Source organism: Rattus norvegicus, chromosome 17, assembly GCF_036323735.1.
Source record: "Rattus norvegicus strain BN/NHsdMcwi chromosome 17, GRCr8, whole genome shotgun sequence".
Taxonomy (NCBI): Eukaryota; Metazoa; Chordata; class Mammalia; order Rodentia; family Muridae; genus Rattus; species Rattus norvegicus.
The window spans coordinates 88,940,001-88,963,478 of record NC_086035.1 but is presented as its reverse complement, the minus strand read 5'-3'; the positions used below and the strand labels follow the sequence as shown (position 1 = coordinate 88,963,478).

Sequence of the window (23,478 nt, the reverse complement as noted above, 5' to 3'; positions counted from 1 at the left end):
CAGGCAGGCCTGGTACAGGAGAAACTGAGAGTTCTACATCTTCATCTGAAGGCACTAGAAGAAGACTAGTTTCCAAGCAGCTAGAATGAAGAGTCTTAAAGCCCAGGCCCTCGGTAACACACTTTCCCCAACCAGGCCACACCTACTACAACAAGTCTACATCTCCAAATAGTGCCACTCTCAGGGCCAAGCATATACAAACTATCACACCTAGGAAAGGCTTCAAATGATATCTTCCAAGCTAGAGGCAATAGAAAATAGACTACCAAGGCTTACAGACGTAAGATATAATAACAGAGTATATTATTTCAGAAGATGTTGGTTGAATAAAGAAAATATTGAAAGTCAGTGGGACTAAGAATGGTATGAAATGGACTTTGATTCTGTATTGTATTCTCTTCAATGCAAGCAAGATTTTGTGGCAAGTGGAATCATTAAAGGCGCCTCTGGAAGTTTAGGGAGATATAGGGAAAAGAAAGAGTTCACTGGCCAGGGAAGCAGCTCAGTGATTTGCTCAGCCACCATCAGAGAAGCTTCCTTCTGCAGCAGATGGGAACAAACATAGAGACCCACAGCCGTCGGATAATATGCCCAGAATGAGAGACCATGGAAAACTGATTCCTAAACTGGATGTCTCCATCAACTCTCTCCCCTCAGGGCCCAGAGAATCCCAAATGTAGGGGGAATGCAAGAGCTGGGTGGGAAGAAATAAAGGAGTCAAAGGCTCTGTAAGGATCAAAATGCATGGGAACTAACAGAGACTGAGACCGCATGCACAAGGTCTGCACCAGATGAGGTCCTAGATCTGAAAGAAGTGAGCTCAGGCTCCCACCACTACTCAAGAAGGCAGCTGCAATTGATAACCACTTTCTCCAAGGCATTGTCATTTGTAACACTACTCTTAAAGAGTAAGCTCATGCACAGCAGTAGATGGCCAACAGGAAACACACTCAACAGCCTCTTTGCAGATTACTTGTGTCATAATATCATGTCCGACCTTTACACACACACACACACACACACACACACACACACACACACACACACACACATTCTCTCTTTTTAACCCTACAGGTCCTTTGGTTATATATTACAGATTCCAGTCAAAAGTTTTTATGGGATTCCTGAGTGTGTGAATGAGAGGGTCTCTATGTCTATATCTGTTTATGTCATATACCATATTATTATCCCTTGGCAGCTTGCTTGTTTTCTAATGATTCAGATGGGAGGTCAGGTGGGAAAGAACTGAGAGCACTAGAGGAAGGGAAAATGGTAACTACGATATAGTATGTGAGAGGAAAAAAGGAAGAAAAAGGTTTGTAATAGCAAAGTGGAATTGCAAAGTCAGGGTAGAGTACAATCAAGAGCAGAGTTAAAGAACTGAGCTCTCAAAACACTTTACATTTCTTCCAACAGTAAGAGAGATCAGCGTGAACTAAAGATAATCAAATTTTGTTCGTTTTTCAAAGATATTATTAAAGGTTAAAATATCTTGAAGTAAAGATAAATATAAATATAACAACCAAGTTTACATAGCCTTTTATATCTCAGCAAAGCAAGTATGTGTTGAGAGTTGAAGGCAAGCTTATATATATTTTTTCAGAATAATAAGGAAATTTATACATGGATACATTTTTATATACATATATATGTTCACTCATCTATCAATAAACAACTAGATTGACTCCAATTGTTCACTATAGTGGATACAGCATCACTACATATGGTGGGGCAAATGTCACTATTGTAGGATATGGGATGTAGAGATATGTAGGGTTGTATGGACAAGAGTGAAATAGCTGGGTCACATGGTACCTCTATTTTTAATTTTTTGAGTAATCTCCAACTGGTTTCTGTAAAGACTACATTAATTTGCACCATCAAATTGCAACAGTAAATATCCTTTCCAGCATTTGCTATCGGATTTTTTGATGATAGTCATTCTGACAGTGGTGAGGTGGTATCTCAAAGGAGTTTTAATTTCCATATCCCTGATGGCTAAGGATATTAAACACCTTTAAAAAGTTACTGGCCACTGACATTTCCTTTTCAAAAACTATTTCTTCAGTTCACTTCCCCACTTATAGATAGACAATCAGTATTCCTTTGATGTTTAATTTGTACAATTCTTTATTAATCCTGGACATTTATGTGAAGTGTAGCTGGTAAAAATGTTCTCCTATTTTCCCATCGCTCTGTGTGCTCTGTTGCTATACAAAAATGTTTTATCTCCATATGGCTCCACCTGTTGATACTTGAGGTTAGTTCCTGTGCTGCTGTTCAAAGGTTTGTGCCTGAAATCTCAAAGGATATATCTTACATTTTCTTCTAAATGCTCAGTGTCCCAGGTTTTACAGTCTTTGATCCATTTGGTATAGATTCTATGCAAGGCAGAAAACAAGAATCCCATTTCATTATCCCACAGGTAGAACTCCAGTTTTGCCTGTATCATTTGATGAGCAGGGTTTTTCTAATATATGTTTTTGTCTTCCTTTTCAAACCCCAGGTGTACATAGTTCTGTTTATTTCTGGGATCTCTATTCTTTTTGTTGGTCTACCTGCCTATTTTTATAACAACACCAGGCCTTTTTATTCCTATGACCTTGGATATAATTTGAGATCAGGTGTGTTGATCCAGCACTGTTCTTATTCTTTAGATTTGCTTTGATCATCTGTGGTCTTTTGTGGTTCCATATAAATTCTTATATTGCTTTTTCTAAACCAGTAAAATATGACAGTTTTAAAGGAGATGATAAGGATTTGAACTCAGGTCCTTCTGCTTCCATAGCAAGTGCTCTGGAATAGTTTGGGTTTTATTGCTATGAAGAGACAACATGACAAAGGCAACTCTTTTTATTAGATTTTTTATTTACATCCCAAATGTTATTCCCTTTCCTAGTTTCCCATCTATAAACCCCATATCACACACCCCCTTCTTCTATAAGGGTGTTCCCCTCCCCATCCACCCCCCTTCCTACCCACCCCGACATTCCCTTACACTGAGGGTCCAACCTTGGCAGGACCAAGGGCTTCGCCTTCCATTGGTGCCCAATAAGGCCATCCTCTGCTATATGTGTAGTTGGAGCCATGGGTCTGTCCATGTGTACTCTTTGGGTAGTGATTTAGTTCTACTTGGGAGCTCTAGTTGGTAGGCATTGTTGTTCTTATGGGGTTGCAAGCCCTTTCAGCCTTTCAATTCTTTCTCTAATTCCTACAACAGGGGTCCTGCTCTCAGTGTAGTAGTTTGCTGCTAGCATTTGCCTCTGTATTTGACATGATCTGGCTGTGTCTCTCAGGAGACATCTGTACCCAGTTCCTGTCAGCATGACCTTCTTAGCTTCATTAATCGTATCTAGTCTTGGTAAATATATGGGGCACATGTGGGGCAGGCTCTGAATGGCCATTCCTTCAGTCTCTGCTCCAAACTCAGCCTCCATATCCCCTTCTATGAATATTTTTGTTCCCCCTTTTAAGAAGGAGTGGAAGCATCCACATTTTTATCACACTTCTTCTTCTGCTTCATGTGTGTGATCTGTGGATCGCATCTTGGGTAATTAGAGCTTTTGGTCTAATGTTCACTTACCAGTGAGTGCATACCATGTGTGTTTTTCCGTGATTGGGTTACCTCACCCAGGCTGATATTTTCTAGTTCAGACCATTTGCCTATGAATGACATGAAGCCATTGTTTTTGATAGCTGAGTAATATTCCATTGTGTAGATGTGCCACATTTTCTGTATCCATTCCTCTGCTGAAGGGAATCTGGTTTTTTTCCAGCTTCTGGCTATTATAAATAAGGCTGCGATGAACATAGTGGAGCATTTGTCTTTGTTGTATGTTGGAGTATCTTTTGGGTATATGCCCAAGAGAGGTATATCTGGGTCCTTAGGTAATGCAATGTCCAATTTTCTGAGGAACCTCCAGACTGATTTCCAGAGAGGTTGTACCAGCTTGCAATCCCACCAACAAGGGAGGAGTGTTCCTCTTTCTCTACATCCTCACCAGCATTTGCTGTTACCTGAGTTTTTAATCTTAGCCATTCTGACTGCTGTGAGGTGGAATCTCAGGGTTGTTTTGATTTGCATTTCCCTGATGACTAAGATTGTTGAATGTTTCTTTAGGTACTTCTCAGCCTTTTGATATTCCTCAGCTGAGAATTCTTTGTTTAGCTCAGTACCCCATTTTTAATAGGGTTATTTGGCTCTCTGGAGTCTAACTTCTTGAGTTCTTTGTATATTTTGGATATTAGCTATCTATCAGATGTAGGATTGATAAAGATCTTTTCCCAATCTGTTGGTTGCCATTTTGTCCTAATGACAGTGTCCTTTGCCTTACAGAAGCTTTGCAGTTTTATGAGGTCCTATTTGTCGATTCTTGATCTTAGAACATAAGCCATTGGTGTTTTGTTCAGGAAATTTTCTCTAGTGCCCATGTGATGGAGACTCTTCCCTACTTTTTCTTCTATTAGTTTGAGTGTATCTGGCTTGATGTAGAGGAAGGACTGGCTTTCATAGTACCAGAATGTAGCATTCAAGCTTCTAGGAAAGGAGGCAGCCAGTGGTTCTGTCAAGCTGTGATGCCTATGAACCACAGTGATTCCAGTATGGCATAATAGTCCTAAGGGTACAATAGTGACAGGTAAATATGGTAACTTGGTGGTTATCACAGCTCTCTAATTAGTTTCAACGTCTGTTCTAACAAGAGTTAGATTATTCTTGGTAGTGGAAACATAGCCAAGTACCTGGGCCTAGTGAAATCAGGATTCTTAGGAAACCTATAACTATTACATAAATACCACTATATTCTAAATAGTTATTCTTATACCCACAGATAAGTGTAGGTCTCATTCCTCATCAAGGAAACATATCTTTGCAATGGACTGAGAACAAGGCAGAAAAACACAAGTGATAAAACTACAGAGAACAAATGAGTGTGGGATGCCCAGCTCCAACTGGTATATCTGCAAGACAGCCCCTGCATCTAATGTGCAGCAATCAGCAGAAGACATGGCAGAAAAACTATAAGCAGCAGAAGAACAGGAAGTTTGCTGTGAGACTGAGTTTGCTCCTAGAAATGTTAGCAGAGCTGCACCTACAATACCACAACAACATGACTGGCTCAATAACAACCACACCAATGGACATGCTTACACGGAAAGAGGAAATCTCATGGAGCCTCAACTCTAGACAAAGAACTACAAACAACCAGGTAATACTGAAACTGATAGTGGAAGAGATAGTCTTGTTCATTTTTTTTTCTGTAGATTGTAACTCAATTCCTGGATGGTGAGATACTCTACTTCCTGTGCTGATCAAAGTACCACATGCATTCCAGTTTCCTCCTCAGATATGAATAAAATATAAAGGATTTCTGGATATTGAAATGACAGTAATTAGATACAAGAGTAATGGTGAAACTCTAAAACATTCTATAATCTTTGGTATTACCATAAACTTCATTCTTCAGATAGCAATTCCAGTATTCATAGATAAAAGAAAATTTGTTATAAAATAAAAAATCATGCTTAATGTTTTTATGCTCAATAACAGCCAAAGATAGGGTCAAAGAAACCAAATAAAATTATGCCATACAACATCTCTTTTCACAATTTTCTTAACATTATTGTTATCAAAAATCTTTAAGTCAAAAAATGCCTAGACATATGGCATACACCTTTAGTCCTAGCACTTGGGAAGCAAAGGCAAAAGGATCTCCTTGAGTTCCAGGACAGCCTTGAAAACCTATAAACAAACAAGCAGAAATCTTTAGGTCAACTCTGCATGTTTCCAAAAGCAATGAAGTCATAATGTAGGAAATGCCAAGACATTCACATTTATTATGGTGTTTTGAAATCTAAGAAATCAGGTCTGGGCCTCCATCAACAGAATGGATAGTGAAAATGTGCCCTAAATACATAGTTGAGTATAATTTATCAATAAAGATGAAGTGTGTCAGTTTCAAAAGAATGGATAGAAAAGTCATCATCATCTAGACTCATCAAGCGTGTGTCCCATGCTCTCTAGACTCAGCAAGGCAGCGATGTGTCCCATGCTCTCTCATACGTAGAGGCAATGAAAAGTGAAAGTGAGGAAGTAGGAGAAAGAGAAACAGGAATAAAAGTCCAGCAACAACGAAAGGGACAAGCAAGAGACAGCAAACTCAAGTGATGGACATTCTTATAGAAATGTCAGAAAGAAGCCCACAAATCTGCAAAATAAATATGGTTTCATTTTTAATGAAGGATATATTCATATACACACAAAAATCACAAGGTTTTCTAAAGAATATAAGGGTTTTTTTTGTTTTTTGTTTTAAAATCAAAGAACACTAAACACTTAAAAGCACCCAGGGAAATGTTTTGCATACTCAAAGCTTTCAGTAGGACACAAAGGACAGCTTATCATAGAGTATCCCCCCAAATTTATCAACTTGTGCTTATGTCTTCCATCCAGGATAAGGGAATATACACAGTTTATTTAAGTCATATACCCACCAACAAATAACAACAGACTCATTGTTGAACTGCTAATGGTACTTAACCTCACGGCCATTTGGTGTTCTGTGTTCTGTGATAATGGAGGCCAGGACTCTCGCATACACTTAGCACTTCTACACTTCAACACTTAGCACTCAGTGTGGAATGTTTACACACGTTGGACACTCAGTAAATGCTTATTAATGATGCAAGGGCTCTCTGACAAGAGTGAATTAACTGATCATTCAACCTACCATTCTTCATGCTTTCAAGCCATGCACGCCTAGGAATTTATTCAAATCATATTTTTCTAGATGCTAGACACAAACGATAAAGATGCATCAAGAATATGTTATTACAGATGATTTTAGCACTTGTAGGCAATATATGGGCAAACCATGCATGCTGGTGATATTTGTTTTATAGATCTCAGTTCCTCTGCGTACAGAATGCCAATGTGCTGTGCTAAAGCTTAGAGTCTCTTGAGGATGGGACCTGAAACTTCCAAATAAAATGGATATGTTCTAAAAAAAAAAAAGGCAAATACAGAGCCTGAAGAAAACACAGAAAAGGATTTTGGAAGGAGGTTATTGCTGCATCCATAGGATATTGGAAGAATATAAAATATATCTAAGGGGTTGGGGATTTAGCTCAGTGGTAGAGCGCTTGCCTAGGAAGCGCAAGGCCCTGGGTTCGGTCCCCAGCTCCGAAAAAAAAAAAAGAAAAAAAATAAATAAAATATATCTAAACAAGCTTGTCAAAGCAAACTGTCATTGTGAGCAGTGTGCAACCTATCTGCTAATTTTAATTTTGTTACCTTGACAACAGAAGAACATGGAACTGCTAGAAATGTATGCATAGATATCTACACATTTCATGTATACATAAATTTATGTATCCATGTATGTATTACAGACACAGTCTTATAAGCATATAAACCCTAGACTAATAAGCAATATGTAATACATTTCTTCAATGTAGTTACTGACATCCTACTTAAGGTGACGTTGACATTGGAAGTGATACCTAAAGGAAATTTCTCACCCCAAAATCATGGTCATAATTAGGGCCCAAGACTTCAAGAAACCTGCCTCTACCCCCTTGAAATTCCAAAAAGCCAACCCCTCACCCAATCTACAGACCGCCTGACTAAGTGCTTACCCTGAAGCCCAGAGTGGAGAAACCGTCAATCTGACTTTTCTCCCATTCTGCAGTTTCAAAAAACTGCAGTTTATCCTGCAAAACAGATTCTGGAACTAGCAAAGCCATGTACTCCCTCTCCCCACCCTGGAGTATAAAAGCTGTTCTCAGACCCCCACAGTACATTTTTCTGGAGATGGCTGGTTCAGTGGCTAAAGTGCTCGCTGGGTGAGCATAAAGATCTAAGTTCATATATCCAAGCCACATAAAAGCTAGGCATGGTAGTACATGCCCATGACCACAGTGCTGTGAACTTGAGGGTTGGGCTGAGACATGGGAATCCCAGGGACTTACTATTCAAAGTGTCAAGTTCCAGGGTCAGTAAGAGACCTTGTCTCACAAAAAGAAGATGGGACACACTGGAGGAGAGACACCCTTTCAAACTGTGTCTTCCACATTTACATGTACAAGCATGTATGTGTACACATACACATCACCCATGCACCAAACTACATATACATAAGCCACATATCATACATAAACTACACCGCACACACCATATATACTACACATACTATATATACACTACACGCACATGCACATAAACCATATCTAACACACAAATACACACACACACACACACACACATTATGTCTCCTCATACACAATAAGTTGACTATGTCAACTGAAATTTTGTTCCAATCACAGAGAACTTATAAATTTATCACTGCTAAAAATCCTTGAAAAACTTCCATCTTCTGAACTGTTCTGAGCCTCAGATTTTTGTAATCTTTAATTGTGTGATAATTTAGCTTTTACAGAAAAATTATAGGAGAGTACAAATTTTATATAACTTTTACCTAGAGTCATGAGTTATTTACACCCTTACGTTTTCAGATTCTCTTAAAAGAAGCTCAAGATGTTATACATATGATACTTTGGGTGAACACTCAGTGTCTTCATACATAAATATTTTGGTTTGTGTGTACTAATGAGAGGCTCTTCTTGCATAAATCAGAGTGCAATATTCAAAATTAAGAAGATATCCACTATAATTGTCTCTGTGCAGTCCTTATCAAAATCCTACCATTTATCACAATAATACTATTTGTAGCTACTTTTCTCTATGCAAGATGAATTACAGAGCATATAAGGCTCTGTGCTTCATTTTCAGCCTCTGATGTGGAACAGAAATCATCTATTCTTTGACCTCTTTGACCCTTAGATCTTTTGGGATCCTCAAATATTTGACTACACAGGTCAACTTTATAGATGGTTCTTTATGTGTCTCCTTGCTGATGCCTTATGACTAGGTTCAGAGTAAGGACTCATGGCAGCATTGCCATACACCCAAGGCTTGTTCCTTCTCAGTACATTACTAAACGAAACACAAGGCATCAACTGTTCCTGGAACCTGGGGACTCTTGCTTTGAGATAGTGGGTCACATGTTTCTTCAATGTAGCCTAGGTTTTACCTTGAAATCATACATGATCAAATACCATGGCTAAAGAGAAAAACTCAGCAGTTTAGAGAACATGTTGCTCTTGCAGGGAACCTGGGTACAATTCCTAGCACCCACATGGTAGTTCATAGCCATCCACAGCTGCAGTTCCAGGAACTCTCTTCTAACCTCCACGGGTACCAGGCACACATGAAAGCAATCATGTGTATGCATAAAATAAACAGATCTCTTTTAAAAGACTACATACCTTGTTTCTCATCAAAGTTTACTAAACATGAATTCTGAAAGTTTTATTTTTACTCTTCTGAGTGCTGTGTCTTCTTTTCAGAGTCTTATGTTTTTTTGCCTATGTAAATAATATATCTTTACACAGAAAGAGAAAACAAATAGGAAAACAGAAAACAGAAATCAAAAATGATTACAAGATGCAAGAAAAATGTTCCCTGAAGTATTTATTTGTAAACTACAGATTTTCTAACACAATGAGGTGCTGTGTGGATGACTGGCAGTTGTATTTGTTTGAAAAACAACTGTTAATGTAAGTAAATCTCTAAATGGCAGAGTACCAAAGTAAAATAATATAAACAATAAGATAGATGAATTGGGAGAAGGACACAGCAGTGTATAAGCTCAGGCAGTGGGCAAATATTCTGGAGGGCTATACCTCAGAGTACAGAATCACAGAACAAGGTGACGTGAAAACCTCCAAGATCAGGAAATCGGCTCCCTTGCCGGGAAATGGAACAGACACCAGCTCAAGAGAATAAACATGGGTGAACTAGGAACCAAAAGGGAAAGGGTGCAAACTCTCAAATAACATTGACGAAGATGCTTTTTTAGCATTCTGGGTGCCAACCACTATGGTTAGAACATGGTTATTTAAAGTCTCACTTTTACTCTTATAAAAAAAAATCCAAAAAGGAAGGAATATCACACTTTACATATGATGTAAATGAACTTCAGCTAAAAACAAATGACCAAGGTTAAAGTAAATCATTGAGGTGGGATTCAACCCCAGCACCTATTCAAACGCTATGTGGCTGAATCGTTAGCTGACACTACGGGTAGAAGCTCACATCTCAGATTACTGACCGAAGCCGTCCTGTGTGGATGAAAATGTCTCCAAATTCTTGATAGCACAGCCACAGAGCTGCAAAATCAGCACCTGTCGCTAGTAAAAAGCGGCACCACTGGCCGAGCTGGATCTGGCCTGAAAGCCCTTTCCTGCGGTTTAGTTCCCATGGTTTCAGAAAATACTATGCAATGGAGGGGAGCAATTAAACAGTTCTAACAAGCTGCAACACCTAGGAAGGAGCCAGGGCAATTAACAGTGTGGTAAGATATGCATAAAAGTGCGATAAATTGCACTCCAGTGTTGGTGACAACCAAGAGCTGTCTAATTAACTTAAGGCCCACTCAACAGGAGGCTATGCCTGATACTGGAAACCTGGCCCCTCACTGAGGCTAGTGAAGACATAGACCTAACAGAAGACTCTATTAGCTAGACCATAACCCCTTACTACATTATAAAGCTTATTCTCATACCCACAGTTAAGTATAGCTACCACCCCTCATCAAAGAAGTCTTTCATTACATAGCAAGAAGCTTGGCTCAGAGGCACTGCCCTCTGCTGTAGTTCTCAGCATTCCTCAGTTTTGCAAAGAACTTCTTTTTTCCTCCCTGGACAACAAGGCTCTAATTTCTTTCTTGTCTGTCTCCTATACCATGTGCATCTCACTGTCAGTAAAGTAGAGAGAGCCATCTTCGGCTGCTGTGGGTCATTGGTAACTTGGGATTATTTTGGAAGGATGCACAAACTGAAATCAATCTGAAAGATGAGAAATACAACTGGGAAGCTGGCGGCAGGTCCACGCAAAGCAGAGATGGTCCCGAAGATGGGGTCCACACTAAGGTGGAAGTCATACTTGAGGTCAGGCGGGGGAGGGGGATGTTGTGAGAACATGGTGAGCTTGCATCAACCTGGAAGTGAGCAGCCTGGATCTGAGGAGACAGCTGTCCGTCAGGACTTGGTTTTTCTGAAATCCTGCTGTCTCCAGATGTCAGCTCCTATTAGCTCGCATGACTACCATTTCCTCAAAGGATGCCTGGGTGCAAGTCTCAGGGTTGTCAGCCTAGTTTCAAATCGCATCATTTAGACGTAGCCTGGTTGGTCTTCACAAGCCCCCGTGTACTGTGTGCTTAGAGTAAATAAAGTCCCTATGGCGCATCACATATTGAAGGAATTTCTAAACATTTGCATTTTCTCCAAGAGATCGGGACCACACTTTTGCTCTTCTCTGCAGACAACACAAAGACTATAGGAGAGGATGTGGAATCCTCTTCTAGAATTCTACTATAAATTCAATGAATATCACCTTTGCAGCACAGAACGTCTGCTTTCTGAGGCTCATTCTTTCTATCAGCCAACTAACCAGTTTCCTTCTGATGCATCTAAGCTCCTGCATGTTCCTCCTTAGTGTCCTTCCCTCATGGCTACACCCTCAGTGGTATCATCCTTCTGATAAAACATCCTCCAAAGTTCTAGCCTAAGTCACCAGTTATGCCAGCACAACACTAAACTTAAGATATAGCACTAATGGCCAATGAGCCTTAGGGATTATCTCATAATTACATTTATTCATGCAAACATCAGCAGTATTGGTCTCTGTAGGTTTTTATATATTCATTGACCCAATTATGTCTATGGACTAATTATTATATATCATGGACCTTGCTAGACACTTTACATGTTCTCTCTCTTATTTGGGGACTTTAATATCTTGTTCACACTTTGTCCATGGATTACATAGGGTCATTCCTTAACAAATTAATATCACTTCAAGAGAGCATAGAAACAACAATCTATATTTGGAAAGATAAATGCTATGTTTCCATATGCATAATATAGAATATAGATGTGTATAACATCTACATAACATGAAAGTAGAAAATTTACTACTTTGTAAGGAAGAAAGGGACCTAATGGGAAGAGGGAGAACCAAGAAGAGTCATAGAGAAACAGAAAAATGTCACATTTCCTCTCATGCAGAATCTAGATTTTGTATGCATATATATCACACATAACATTAAAGCAAAGGGGGCCTATTTGGGGAACAAGGGAATCAGTGGGAGAAGAGAAGGGGGAAAATATGGTAGTGGATACAGTATGCTTATATATAAAAAGGCCATTATATTGTGTGCTGATTGCAGGTAATATAATTTTTAAAGTATAAAAGTAACTTCTATAATTTTCTAAATTACTATCATTAAATAATTAATATCACTAAAAATTAACATATTACAATGTGTGATCATGGGGTATATTCTAATACATAATAAGATGTATAATGAATGCTTACATAGACCTTGGTTGATAATATTCATTTTCCTGGTCAGAGTGTTAGCTTTTATTCCCTTAGGAAAGAATGTGATTAAATGTTAGATTTTCATGTGACCTGACAAGGCATCCAGAAAGATATATTTGGCCTAAAAGATGGGCTTCAGATTACTACAATAACTGGCTTCCTGTTCTGTCACTAAGTAAAGCCAGTTTTGATTAAGTATATGTTGAGGTCAAAGCTACACTCAACTATAAGCCATCCTTCTGAAAACTGTGACCACCTCTCTGTGGAAACTGTGTACAACATGAGAGTTAGACTCTTAACAAATATAAAATAAAGTCAGATTGTCCATAGAGAGTGGGTCTAGTCTATATTTGAAAATAAAAACACAACAGTGTTTAAGTAAGGAAAAGGGTAGGAGTGTGCAAACTGAATAAAGCTAAGTTGTTAAAGGTTAGCCGGTTTCTCCTGGTGGTGTTATAAGCGAGTGGCACAGTCATTCTCTGGTCCCACAATATTTAGATGTTTTATTTCAGTCACCCAGTGGGAGCTGAGAACAAATGTGGGTAAACCACATGCAAAATACCAAATACTTTCACACAACACAAGCTAAGCCTACCCCTTCCCCTCCAGTGCTGAATCATAAGTTATGTCTGGACCATAGATGTTAGGAATGCCATACTAGCTATGACATTCACGGAAATGAGTAGACATACAGGGGCACACACACATGCACACGCACATGCATACGCACACGCACACCAGAAAAGCATCAGCATCCTAAAATACTATCACCATGGTTATTGTAGCCTCTCTATGACATCAGAGTAAATTTGAGAAGTCCCAGACCTTGAATTTTTGGCTTGGTATGTCCTTGTTTCTACTGATTTCAATCTGAGCACTGTGCAGTGGGGTTTCCAGTTGCAGCTGGGATTAATCAAACTATCTGGTTAGTTCATGCTCTCCCTGGGAGCTCCAGTCCCCCAACAGCTCAGGCCGTAATATTCAAGACTAGTCCTGTTTTACTGAAGGTGGTCAGTGAGAGTTTCTGTTCTGAGATCCCAATCAAGAAAGCTTATTTCTTCAATTTCATCAAACCAGCACAAGTCTCACCCCAACCCGCCCTGTGGACCCTTCTTCCTTTCCTCTCTGTCTCCAGCACAGAGTCTTGTGTAAGGTACCCTTACCACTACTAACCTGTCTCAGAGCCGGGGAGCTGACTCATTATCCTTACAGAGCCCACCAAACATAAACCCAGAACTTGGATGTGTATGCGAAAGGTGGAGCCTCCACAATCCTGCCTATACCTATTTCTCAGAGCAAGGGCTATACATAAGTGGGGAACCAAGAAGAAAGAGGTAATGGATTTACAACCCAAGAATGAGGTTTCCTAAAAGGAAGCAGTCTACTGATAAACTATAAATGTTTACCAAAATTCATGGAGGTCAAGGGTCACAGTAGAGGTCCAAATGTACTCTTTGAATATTGCCTGTCAGAGATGCAATAGCACAGTGCAGCAACAGAGTCCAAAGATTAATGGATCACTCTATGGAAATGGCATATGTCTAAATGTTAACACCTTCCAAATCCAGTGTTTGATGAAACCCTCACATTTTTCCCAACTACTTTACTCGTTGCCTGGTAGTATGTCCAATAGGTGGCTACAAGCCAATATGGCCACACAGAATTCTTTATGTTACAAAGAAAAGAAAACTCAGTATTTAAATTGCAACATTAACATTCTTTGGAGTAGGAACTGAGTAAACAGATGACCATGACCAAGGTCGATTGCTGGTGTATAAACCTTGTATAATCACTCCACTTTGGATATGAAGAGATCTGTAAATATGAGAGCTGCAGACATTGTATAGCAAAGTGAGACAAAGTTACTCCCACAGTTATAGCCTGTTAGGGGAGGATGCATGATCAGGATGGGAGAGAAGGAGTGGCAATGTGTAAACCCTGAATGGTGGACCTTGATGTGAATTTTAGAACAACTCCAGAAATCATTCAGCTCCAAAATAGGGAGCTCAGACCTCCAGTTTGGAGATCTGAATTCTTCAGACAATCTGAAAAGGTTCAAAGGATTACCCTCAGCCTCAGAAATCAGACTGGCAGCATCTTTAATTTGATGAGATCCCAAGAAGATCTCACTAATCCGTAACTGGCAACCCCAACAATGGAAATTGGATGATAATAAATGTGTGTTGCTAAGCTTCTCACTGGCATCATTCCAGGCACTGTTGACAAGTAACATAGAAACAAACTAATAAATAAAATAAGTGGGCAGAATACATTTTAGAAACTTTCTAGGAACAATTCTCAAAAGAAAAACCTAAAGAGTATTCTCCCGGAGTTATAATACCTTCAGGCTTTCAAATTTACAAACTAAAATATTCCTAAGCACATGTCTTCATGCTCTGCCACACCCAACACTGAAAATGCCAACCCAAATAAAATTTCGTTAAGTGGCCAGTGAGGCTTTGACCTTATTACTTCAACAAGTTATCAGTGAGCAGCTTAACAAAACATATTATCGTCCAAGAATCGGAACGATTGTGTACATGCATGTGTAAATGCAGAGGCAAAGAGCACTTACTCTGAAAGTTGTTCACTGAGAAGACACGGGGATGATAGAATCCTGCTTTGCAAACGCACTGATAGGCTCCGAGCACGAATCCTAGGCCTTTGATTGGCATACACTACGGAGAAGAAAAGACAGCAATGTAACTGATCACAGTGTGGTTCACAGCATGAAGACTCACACATATCTATCATTGCAAATGTTAACAAAACTAACACATTTTCTATAAATAAAACACTTCATTTTTCAACTTTTAATTTAGATTTGGTTGCCAGCTGACTCTTTAGATGTAACAGTTTGTTTTTTTTTTTTTTCTAAGCATACACTGTGATGGCTATTCTCAAGGCATACTGCTCACTCATTCAGTTTAAAACATGCTGTGGTGGCTAGAAAGAAAATGGCCCCATAGGTTCATAGGGAAAGGTACTATTAAGAGGTGTGGCCTTGTTGGGGTAGGTGTGGCCATGCTGGAAAAAGTGTGTCATTGTAGGTGTGAGTTTTGAGATCTCATATTCAAGCTACACCTAGTATGGCACCCAATCTCCTTCTGCTGCCTGCAGATCTACACGTAGAACTCTCAGCTCCTCCAGCACCATGTCTGTCTGCATGCAGCCTTGCTTCCTGCCATGATGGTAATGGACTAAACCTCTGAACTGTAAGCCAGCCACAATGAAATGTTTTCCTTTATAAGAGTTACTGTGGTCAAGGTGTCCCTTTCAACAATAAAACACTAACTAAGACAAGTTAGTATAGACCACCTGGAACATACTTTTGTTTGAAGGAATGTGGACTTTGGATTTGAAAAGCAACTGATTGCTTTAAGCAGGGCTTAATTAGCTATCCTAGTAAGAATATGGAAGGCAGTGGTGTTGAAGGTCATTTGAACTGTGTGGGCCTGGATCAAGAGGTTTCAGAGGAGAAGACTATTAGTACACACACACACACACACACACACACACACACACACACACACACACACGATTCTTTTCTGTCTTTGGCTAAATTGATAAATTGAAGAGTTTTGGATCAGCAGCACTGACAGAAGGGGTTTTAAGACAGCCTGGTGTTTACCATGTAGCATGGCTATTGGTGGTTAGTCTAATGCAGATCTATGATGAAAAGGGACAACCCGAGAAAGTAAAATATAAAGGGAAGATAAAATGTTTAAAGAAAAGCCTGATGCTAAATGGAATAAAGAGAGTGGTGACCTCAGAGCAATGCCCTACTCAGCCAACCTTCCAAAAGAAAAGTGAAAGGAAATTTTTGAAAAATAGAAGGTGGGAGAGTGAGGGAGCACCCTCATAGAGGCAAAAGGGAGGAGGGAGAGAGAGGATGTGGGAAGGGAGATTGAAGAGGGGTAACTGGGAAGTGGGATATCACTTGAGATGTAAATAAATGGAATGATAATAATAAAATGAAATGAAATAAAATACAAAGGCTTAGGGTTGGAGATGATTATGCACCCTTTAATCCTAGTACTTCAAGGGCAGAGGCAGGCAGCTCTCTGAGTTTGAGGCTAACCAGTCAAGCTTAAGCAGTGATAAAACATCAAAACAGAAACATGGTGAAAATGTGTTTGAATGAGGGCGCCATGTTCCAGCTCCATCAAGTAGTAGAACTTGGCAGCTTTGGCCACATGGTTCTGGCTTTAGAGTCAAAACTAAAAGAAGGAGGTTATGGAATGTCCCTCTGTGACTAAGGAAAGTTGCTACAGTTACGTGTGTCAGGGGTGTCTGCATGGAGGCCTAGAAAAGCCATTGTGTGGAGCTGTGAAGGTGAAGCCTGCGTTGCCTTGAAAACCCCAACATGTTAGAGATCCCAGAGCCTTGGAATACCTACTGAGGAAAGCTGCTAGCAGAGGATGGCACAGTTCAAGAGGGACAAGTCTGTGGCAGTTGCAGAAAGAACTTGGAGATCTGAAGAGTCCTTTGACATCAGATAGAGCGATGAGGAGTTTGGAGTTTGCCCAGATGATTTTTTGGTCTTGCTCTGGTCCAGGATTCTCACAATGTTCCCTTTGCTCCACTTTTGAATGGTAATGCATATCCTGTACTATTGTATATTGGAAATATGTGATCTGGCTTTTTCATTTTGATTTTATAGGGGGATATTGCAGGTTGATGTCATGATGCAGGTGAAGGCAGACAAGATAAAATGAGGACTGTCATTGGATGAGAAGGAAGGGAGGCAGGAACAGGGGTTTTAGAAGGGAAGAAGAAGATGAGAGAGGAGGCGGGAACAAGAAGGAAAGAGCTGAGAGAACATGGCAGCAGATGTTAAGATTCTTCTCTGTGCATATTTACAGGTTGTTATGACTATTTTTAAGGGATGGGTGTATACAGGATTTTGTGTTGTCTAGATGGGCAATCTTATCAATTGGATCAGACGATATTGTGTGGTGTGTTCTTTCATGTGGCGACTTAATTGAGTTCAAAAGAGTATATGGTGTGGTGTGGTATGGTGTGGTGGGACACAGCAGGCTTGCCATGGTGTAGGCATTAGTATGTGTATGCCTGGAGTTGTAACAACCCACCCTGGGAACTAGATGGGCAGAGAGATTGCTTCAGGGCTCAGTGAGTAGCTATAGGCAGTGTGAGATGGGATGGAGCTGTGAATGAGGACAGGGTGTCGAGCTGGAGCACCATGTCAGAGTGCACAAAGGAGAAAGAGCACAGAGAAGTGCGCTCTGAACTGGACGAGACGAGCATGCACTGCTTTTTTATTTTTACTGCACCAGGGTACAGTAAAGTAATTGCATAAGCCTCAGAAAAGACTTTGAACTTTGAACTTTTAAAGATAGACTATGGTGACTTTTGTAGTTGGAATAAATGCATTTTGTATATATGGCTACAAGCCTATGTGTGCCAGGGAGTGGAATGTAGTAGTTTGAATGAAAATAACCTTTCAAGGTTCATAGTGACTGGCACTATTAGGAGGTATGGCTTTGTGGGAGAGGATATGTAAATGCATTTTTGAAAGTGATAATTTTTCTCTGTCGCAACTTCCAAATAAATGAGACAGAGACTATAAGATTTATTTGATAAGCTTAATAGCACAATAACTGGGCAGTCATGATCTGTCCTAATTCTCTAAGCTAATCTGGCTACTTCTCAGCTGAATTCCTAGAGATACTTGCATTCTGTATTGGTCTGGGTCTCTCTACTTCAGGTGTGTTCCCATGGTGTCTCTCCCAGACCCCTTCCTCATGGTGAATCTTATCTCCCCTCTTCCTTATCTGCCTGACAAAAGTCTGCCTTATTCTCTCTTCTGTCCAGATATTGATTGGTCGGTTTTTATTGACAAATAAGAGAATAAATGAGGAGCAATGTTTACAAAAACTTGAAACAAGGGAGCATGCCTGAGTCCCACTTAGGAGAGAGAAGAAAGCAACCACAAGTGGGGGGGGGGGAGCGACAGGGGAGGAAAAGGGGATGGAGGTGGAAAGAGAGGGGAACATGATCTGGCATTCAGTGGGGGGGAAGGACTGAAGCCCTGAGGGCCAGCAGAAAGAATGGAAACAGGTGACCTAGGGAAGAAGGATATTGGGAGGATGTTCTAGAATGTACCAGAGACCTAGGAAGTGAGAGACCCTCAGGACTCAAAAGGGGGGACCCTAGATGAAATGCCCTACAGTGGGGAGAGAGAACTTATTGAACCCACCTCCAGCAGAAAAACATCAAGTGAGGGATGGGGTTGCTATCCCCCAGTCAAAGCTTGGACCCATAAATCTTCCTGTCTGAAAGAACTGCAGGGATGGAAATAGAGAACAGTCTGATGAACAGAAGATCTAGCGATAGGTCCAAAGTGGGATCCAGTTCAAGGTGAGGCCCCAAGACCTGACACCATTACTGAGGCTATGGGGTGTTCACAAAAGGGGTCCTATCATGACTGTCCTCCAAAAGACCCAACAAGCAGCTGAAAGAGTCAGATGCAGATATGTGTACCAACCAATGAACAGAAGCTGCTGACCTTTCTGGTTGAATTAGGAAAAAGCTGGAGGAAGCTGAGGAGGAGGGCAACCCTGTAGGAGGACCAGCAGTCTCAATTAACCTGGACCCCCAAGATCTCTCAGACACTGGATCACCAACCAGGCAACATACACCAGCTGAGAAGAGACCTCCAACATACATACAGCAGAAGACTCTGGGGGTCTAGGTTCAGTCAGAGAAGATGCACCTAACCCTCAAGAGACTGGAGGCTCCAGGAAGTTTAGCAGTCTGGTAGAGTGGGTGGGGTGGAGACATTCTTGTGGAGACTTGGGATGGGGGTGGGAAGGAGGTATGGGATGTGGAACAGTCAGGGTGAGGAGTGGACCAAGAGAGGAATAAAATCTGGAGTGGAAAAATTAATTAATTAGCTAATTAATTAATTAAATGGGACTCCATCAAATTGCAAGGCTTCTGTAAGGCAAAGAACACTGTCATTAGGACAAAGTGGCAACCAATAAATTAGGAACAGATCTTTACCAATCCTACATCTTATATATTCCAATATATACAAAGAACTCAAGAAGTTAAGACTCTACAGAACCAAATAACCCTATTTAAAAATGGGGTACAGAGCTAAACAAAGAATTCACAGCTGAGGAATATCGAATGGCTGAGAAGCATCTAAAGAAATGTTCAACATCCTCAGTTATCAGGGAAATGCAAATCAAAACAATCCTGAGATTCCAACTGACACCAGTCAAAATGGCTAAGATCAGAAACTCAGGTGACAACAGTTGCTGGCAAGGATGTGAAGAAAGACGAACACTCTCCCATTGTTGGTGGGATTGCAAGCTGGTACAACCATTATGCTCCACTATGCTCATAGCAGCCTTATTTATAATAGCCAGAAGCTGGAAAGAACCCAGATGTCCCTCAACAGAGGAATGGATACAGAAAACGTGGTACATTTACATAATTCAGCTATTAAAAACGACTTCATGAAATTCATAGGCAAATGGGTGGAACTAGAAAATATCATCCTGAGTGAGGTAGCCCAATTACAAAATATCTACACATGGTATGCACTCACTGATTAGTGGATATTAGCCCAAAAGCTCTGATTACCCAAGATACAATCCACAGATGCTCAAGAAGAAGGACAACCAAAGTGTGGATGCTTTAGTCCTCCTTAAAAGTGGGAATGAAAATATTAATAGGAGGAAATATGGAGACAAAATTTGGAGCAGAGACTGAAGGATTGGCCATCCAGAGTCTGCCCTACCTGGGGATCCAGCACATATACATACAGCCACCAAACTCAGAAAATATTGCTGATGTCAAGAAGTCCATGCTGACAGGAACCTGATATAGCTGTCTCCCGAGAGGCTCTACCAGAGCATGACAAATACAGAGGCAGATGCTAACAGCCAACCATTGAACTGAGAATGGGGTCCTCATTGGAGGATTTAAAGGATTGAAGGAGTTGAAGAGCTTTGCAACCCCATAAGAACAACAATATCAACCAACCAGAGCTCCCAGGGACTAAACCACCATCCAAAGAGTATACATGGACAGACTCATGTCTCCAGCTGCATATGTACCAGAGGATGGCCTTGTTGGGCATCAGTGGGAGGAGAAGTCCTTGGTACTGACAAGGCTGGACCCCCCACTGTAAGGGAATGTCAGGACAGGGAAGGGGTGGGTGGATGGGTGGGGAACACCCTCATAGAAGAAGAGGGAGGGGATGGGATAGGGGGGTTATGGATGGGAAACCATGAAAGCAGGTAACATCTGAAATGTAAATTAAAAAATCCAATAAAAAATAAAATTTAAAAAAATAAATTAAAAAGAACCTTGAAACAGAAGATACTTCAAATAAGCATCGCAATGCCATGTCTGGATTGCAATATGATATGGGGAAGAGAAATAGCATTTGAATAACAGAAATATCGTCTTCAAATGCCAAAGCATTGTGCCTACAAAGATGTGCCACTAAGGGGCGGGCTTTGAGGTTTCAAATGTTCAAGCCAGGCCCAGTGTTACTCTCCCTTTCCTCTCCTGCAGATCCAGGTGTAGATGAGCTCCTTCTCCAGCACCTTGTCTACCAGTGTGCAGCCATGCTTCCTGTCATGACAATAATGGACTAAGTCTCTGAACGGTAAGCCCCAATTAAATACTTTCCTTTGTAAGAATTGCTGTGGCCATGGTGTCTCTTCACAGCAATAGAAACACTGGAGAAGATAATATGGTTTTTATTTCAATTTCTCAGTGCATCTTACTGCCTTAAGAACTACTAAAAACCACATGAATATTTTACAAGTCGGTCCGTACTCGATGTTCCTATCAAAACAAATGTACAGCGGTGGGTAGACAGATTAAAAAGTTGAGACACAGAAATCACTTTTCTATCTTAAATATTCATTAGATTTCATCCATGGATCAAACTAGCACAAGCCGTTTAGGGGGAAAGAGAAGTAAATTTTAGGATGTAAAGATAAAAGAGAATAATCTAGATAAACTAATGATCCTAAAGACAACTGCGTAAAATCTGTTTTGTAGATAAATGTTCTACACGTGCATAAAAAGCCCGACTGTCCAGATGTGCCTCACCAACAGACAGCAAGCATGCCAGAAGTAACGTGCAGCTTAGACTGCTTCAGCTTTCTTATATCCAGCTACTACACTGTGAATATGCATCAGCATAGCAGGTCTGCAAGAATGTAAGAAATACTCATTATTATGTCTTTCATTCTCTCTGCCAAGATACTGGCCTTTTTTTTTTTTAACCATTATAATCAGGCCTTTCTCCTTTTTTTTTTTTACCATTGTAATCAGACAAAGTTAAAACATTTAAGAATTAGGAGTTACGGGTTGGGGATTTAGCTCAGTGGTAGAGCGCTTGCCTAGCAATCGCAAGGCCCTGGGTTCGGTCCCCAGCTCCGAAAAATAGAAAAGAAAAAAAAAAGAATTAGGAGTTACAACATGGCTTTCTAATACAAGTTTTTAGGAGAAAATATTAAATAATTTCAATTATAATTCTACCGTCCGAGATCAAAACCGATGAGCATTGGGACCAGTCGTACGCATCATGGAAATGTCAGTAAATGAAAAGTGTTTACAAAGTTGAGTTTTCTAGGTCAAAGATAAAGAAAAAGATCTTGAAAGGCCTTCTTGAATACTTTACTTCTCGAATGCTCCTTTCACACTTTTCTTCATTATTATTTCATGAGGTTACCCCATCCCTCTTTTTTTCTCTGAATACACATACATATCCAGTTATATTTGGGGATTAGGTTGAATCCAGAGGGTCACAAATTCAAAGCTTGCCTGGGCTAGTGAGCTCATGGTCAATATCATTACGATGGCAATGTACTTGCTTCAAATAAAAGGCCTGGGTATGTAGCTCAGTGGACAGCATTTGTCAAGCATGTGCAGGGCCCAATGCTTGGTCTCAAGTGCTGCAAGAACCCTGGTTGGAGGCTCAGAGAAAAACAAAATTTTAAATGAGCACCAGATAACCAGTATTTACAACGTAACTTCAGAGCAAAGGGAGATCTCCTAAAGACCCAATAAACAATTATGTATTGCTTGCAATGATCCATTCATATTTGAGGCAACATTTCCTTTGGAGGCTTGTTAGAATTATGCAAACAGCCATTTTGTACACAGTCAGTCATTAAATGGAGATATGAATTCTGGCTTCATCATGCCACAGCCATGTAGATTTAAGCTTTTCTCTGAAGTCGCTCACCCATAGTCACTGCTTTTATCTGTGAGAGCTTTCATTTAGTAAGACGCAGGTATAGTTTAAAAGAAGTGGAGCTACTAAGATATCCTAGGCAGCTAAGTGAGAGCAAGAGAAAAAACGATAGTGACAAACTTTTGGCCAGGCAAACATTAAGAATGGAGCGCCACATACCACACACCTGCTACAAGGAAGTGTGCGGCAAAGCAAGGGCACGCTCAAGTGTTGCCTGAACCACAGAGAAAGTTCAAAGCTGGTCTGGGCAACTTTGAAACTGTCTCAAAGTGAAAAAAGACAATGGGCAGATATTTAGCTCAATGTTGGATCACTCACCCAGCAGCTATGAATTTGACCCCAATACCAAATAGTAAATAATAATAAAAGTAATAATAAATGGAGTTGTCATCAATGGACCCAGTAAAGTCTGATTGAGTGGACTGGGGAAAGGATTGTTTCAGTATAGTAAGACTTACTATGGAAGTACTTTTTTGAAATTTAATTCCAAATCATGAATTCTACAACAAAATAGCATGGTGTTGAGGAAAAGTGTTTAGGCTGTGTAATTTAGAAATAAATTGCATAAGAACGACACATAAAGCAGTAAGCCTGAGTCACTGATGGAGTTCCCATAGGCAATGAAGGAAATGAGACTAGAACGTGAGCAATCAATCCCTGGGCTTCTCGCTCACTTGCTGATTACTGACCAATTCAGCTGACTGACTGTACTAACAATGGCATGCCCTCTTCCTGCCCCAATACTCAAGGTGTCAACCCAGGAGCTTCCAACCAGACTGACTAAGAC

At 40.3% G+C, this 23,478-nt stretch overlaps 2 protein-coding genes and 1 long non-coding RNA gene across 6 annotated transcripts in view; 2 read left to right on the top strand and 1 right to left on the bottom strand.

Moving 5' to 3' along the window:
* Rps8l1 (ribosomal protein S8 like 1) overlaps window positions 1-23,478 on the top strand; it is a 995,681-nt gene that overhangs the window by 699,785 nt on the left and 272,418 nt on the right. The window lies entirely within an intron of this gene.
* Window positions 1-23,478, bottom strand: part of Gpr158 (G protein-coupled receptor 158) — a 466,781-nt gene that overhangs the window by 189,181 nt on the left and 254,122 nt on the right. For all 3 annotated transcript variants that reach the window (XM_039095563.2, XM_039095564.2, NM_001170326.1), the window contains one exon: window positions 15,018-15,120. In XM_039095563.2, the coding sequence (XP_038951491.1) occupies window positions 15,018-15,120 (103 nt within the window). The remainder of the gene's footprint in view (window positions 1-15,017; window positions 15,121-23,478) is intronic.
* The window catches only part of LOC102549062 (uncharacterized), an 11,706-nt gene continuing 1,477 nt past the window's right edge, over window positions 13,250-23,478 (top strand). Inside the window, exons 1-3 of one of the 2 annotated variants that reach the window (XR_361193.5) lie at window positions 13,250-13,284; window positions 20,996-21,089; window positions 21,491-21,651. This is a non-coding gene — a long non-coding RNA (uncharacterized LOC102549062). Of the gene's footprint in view, window positions 13,368-20,995; window positions 21,090-21,490; window positions 21,652-23,478 lie in introns of both variants that reach the window. The other variant, XR_010059005.1, reaches the window with a different exon arrangement.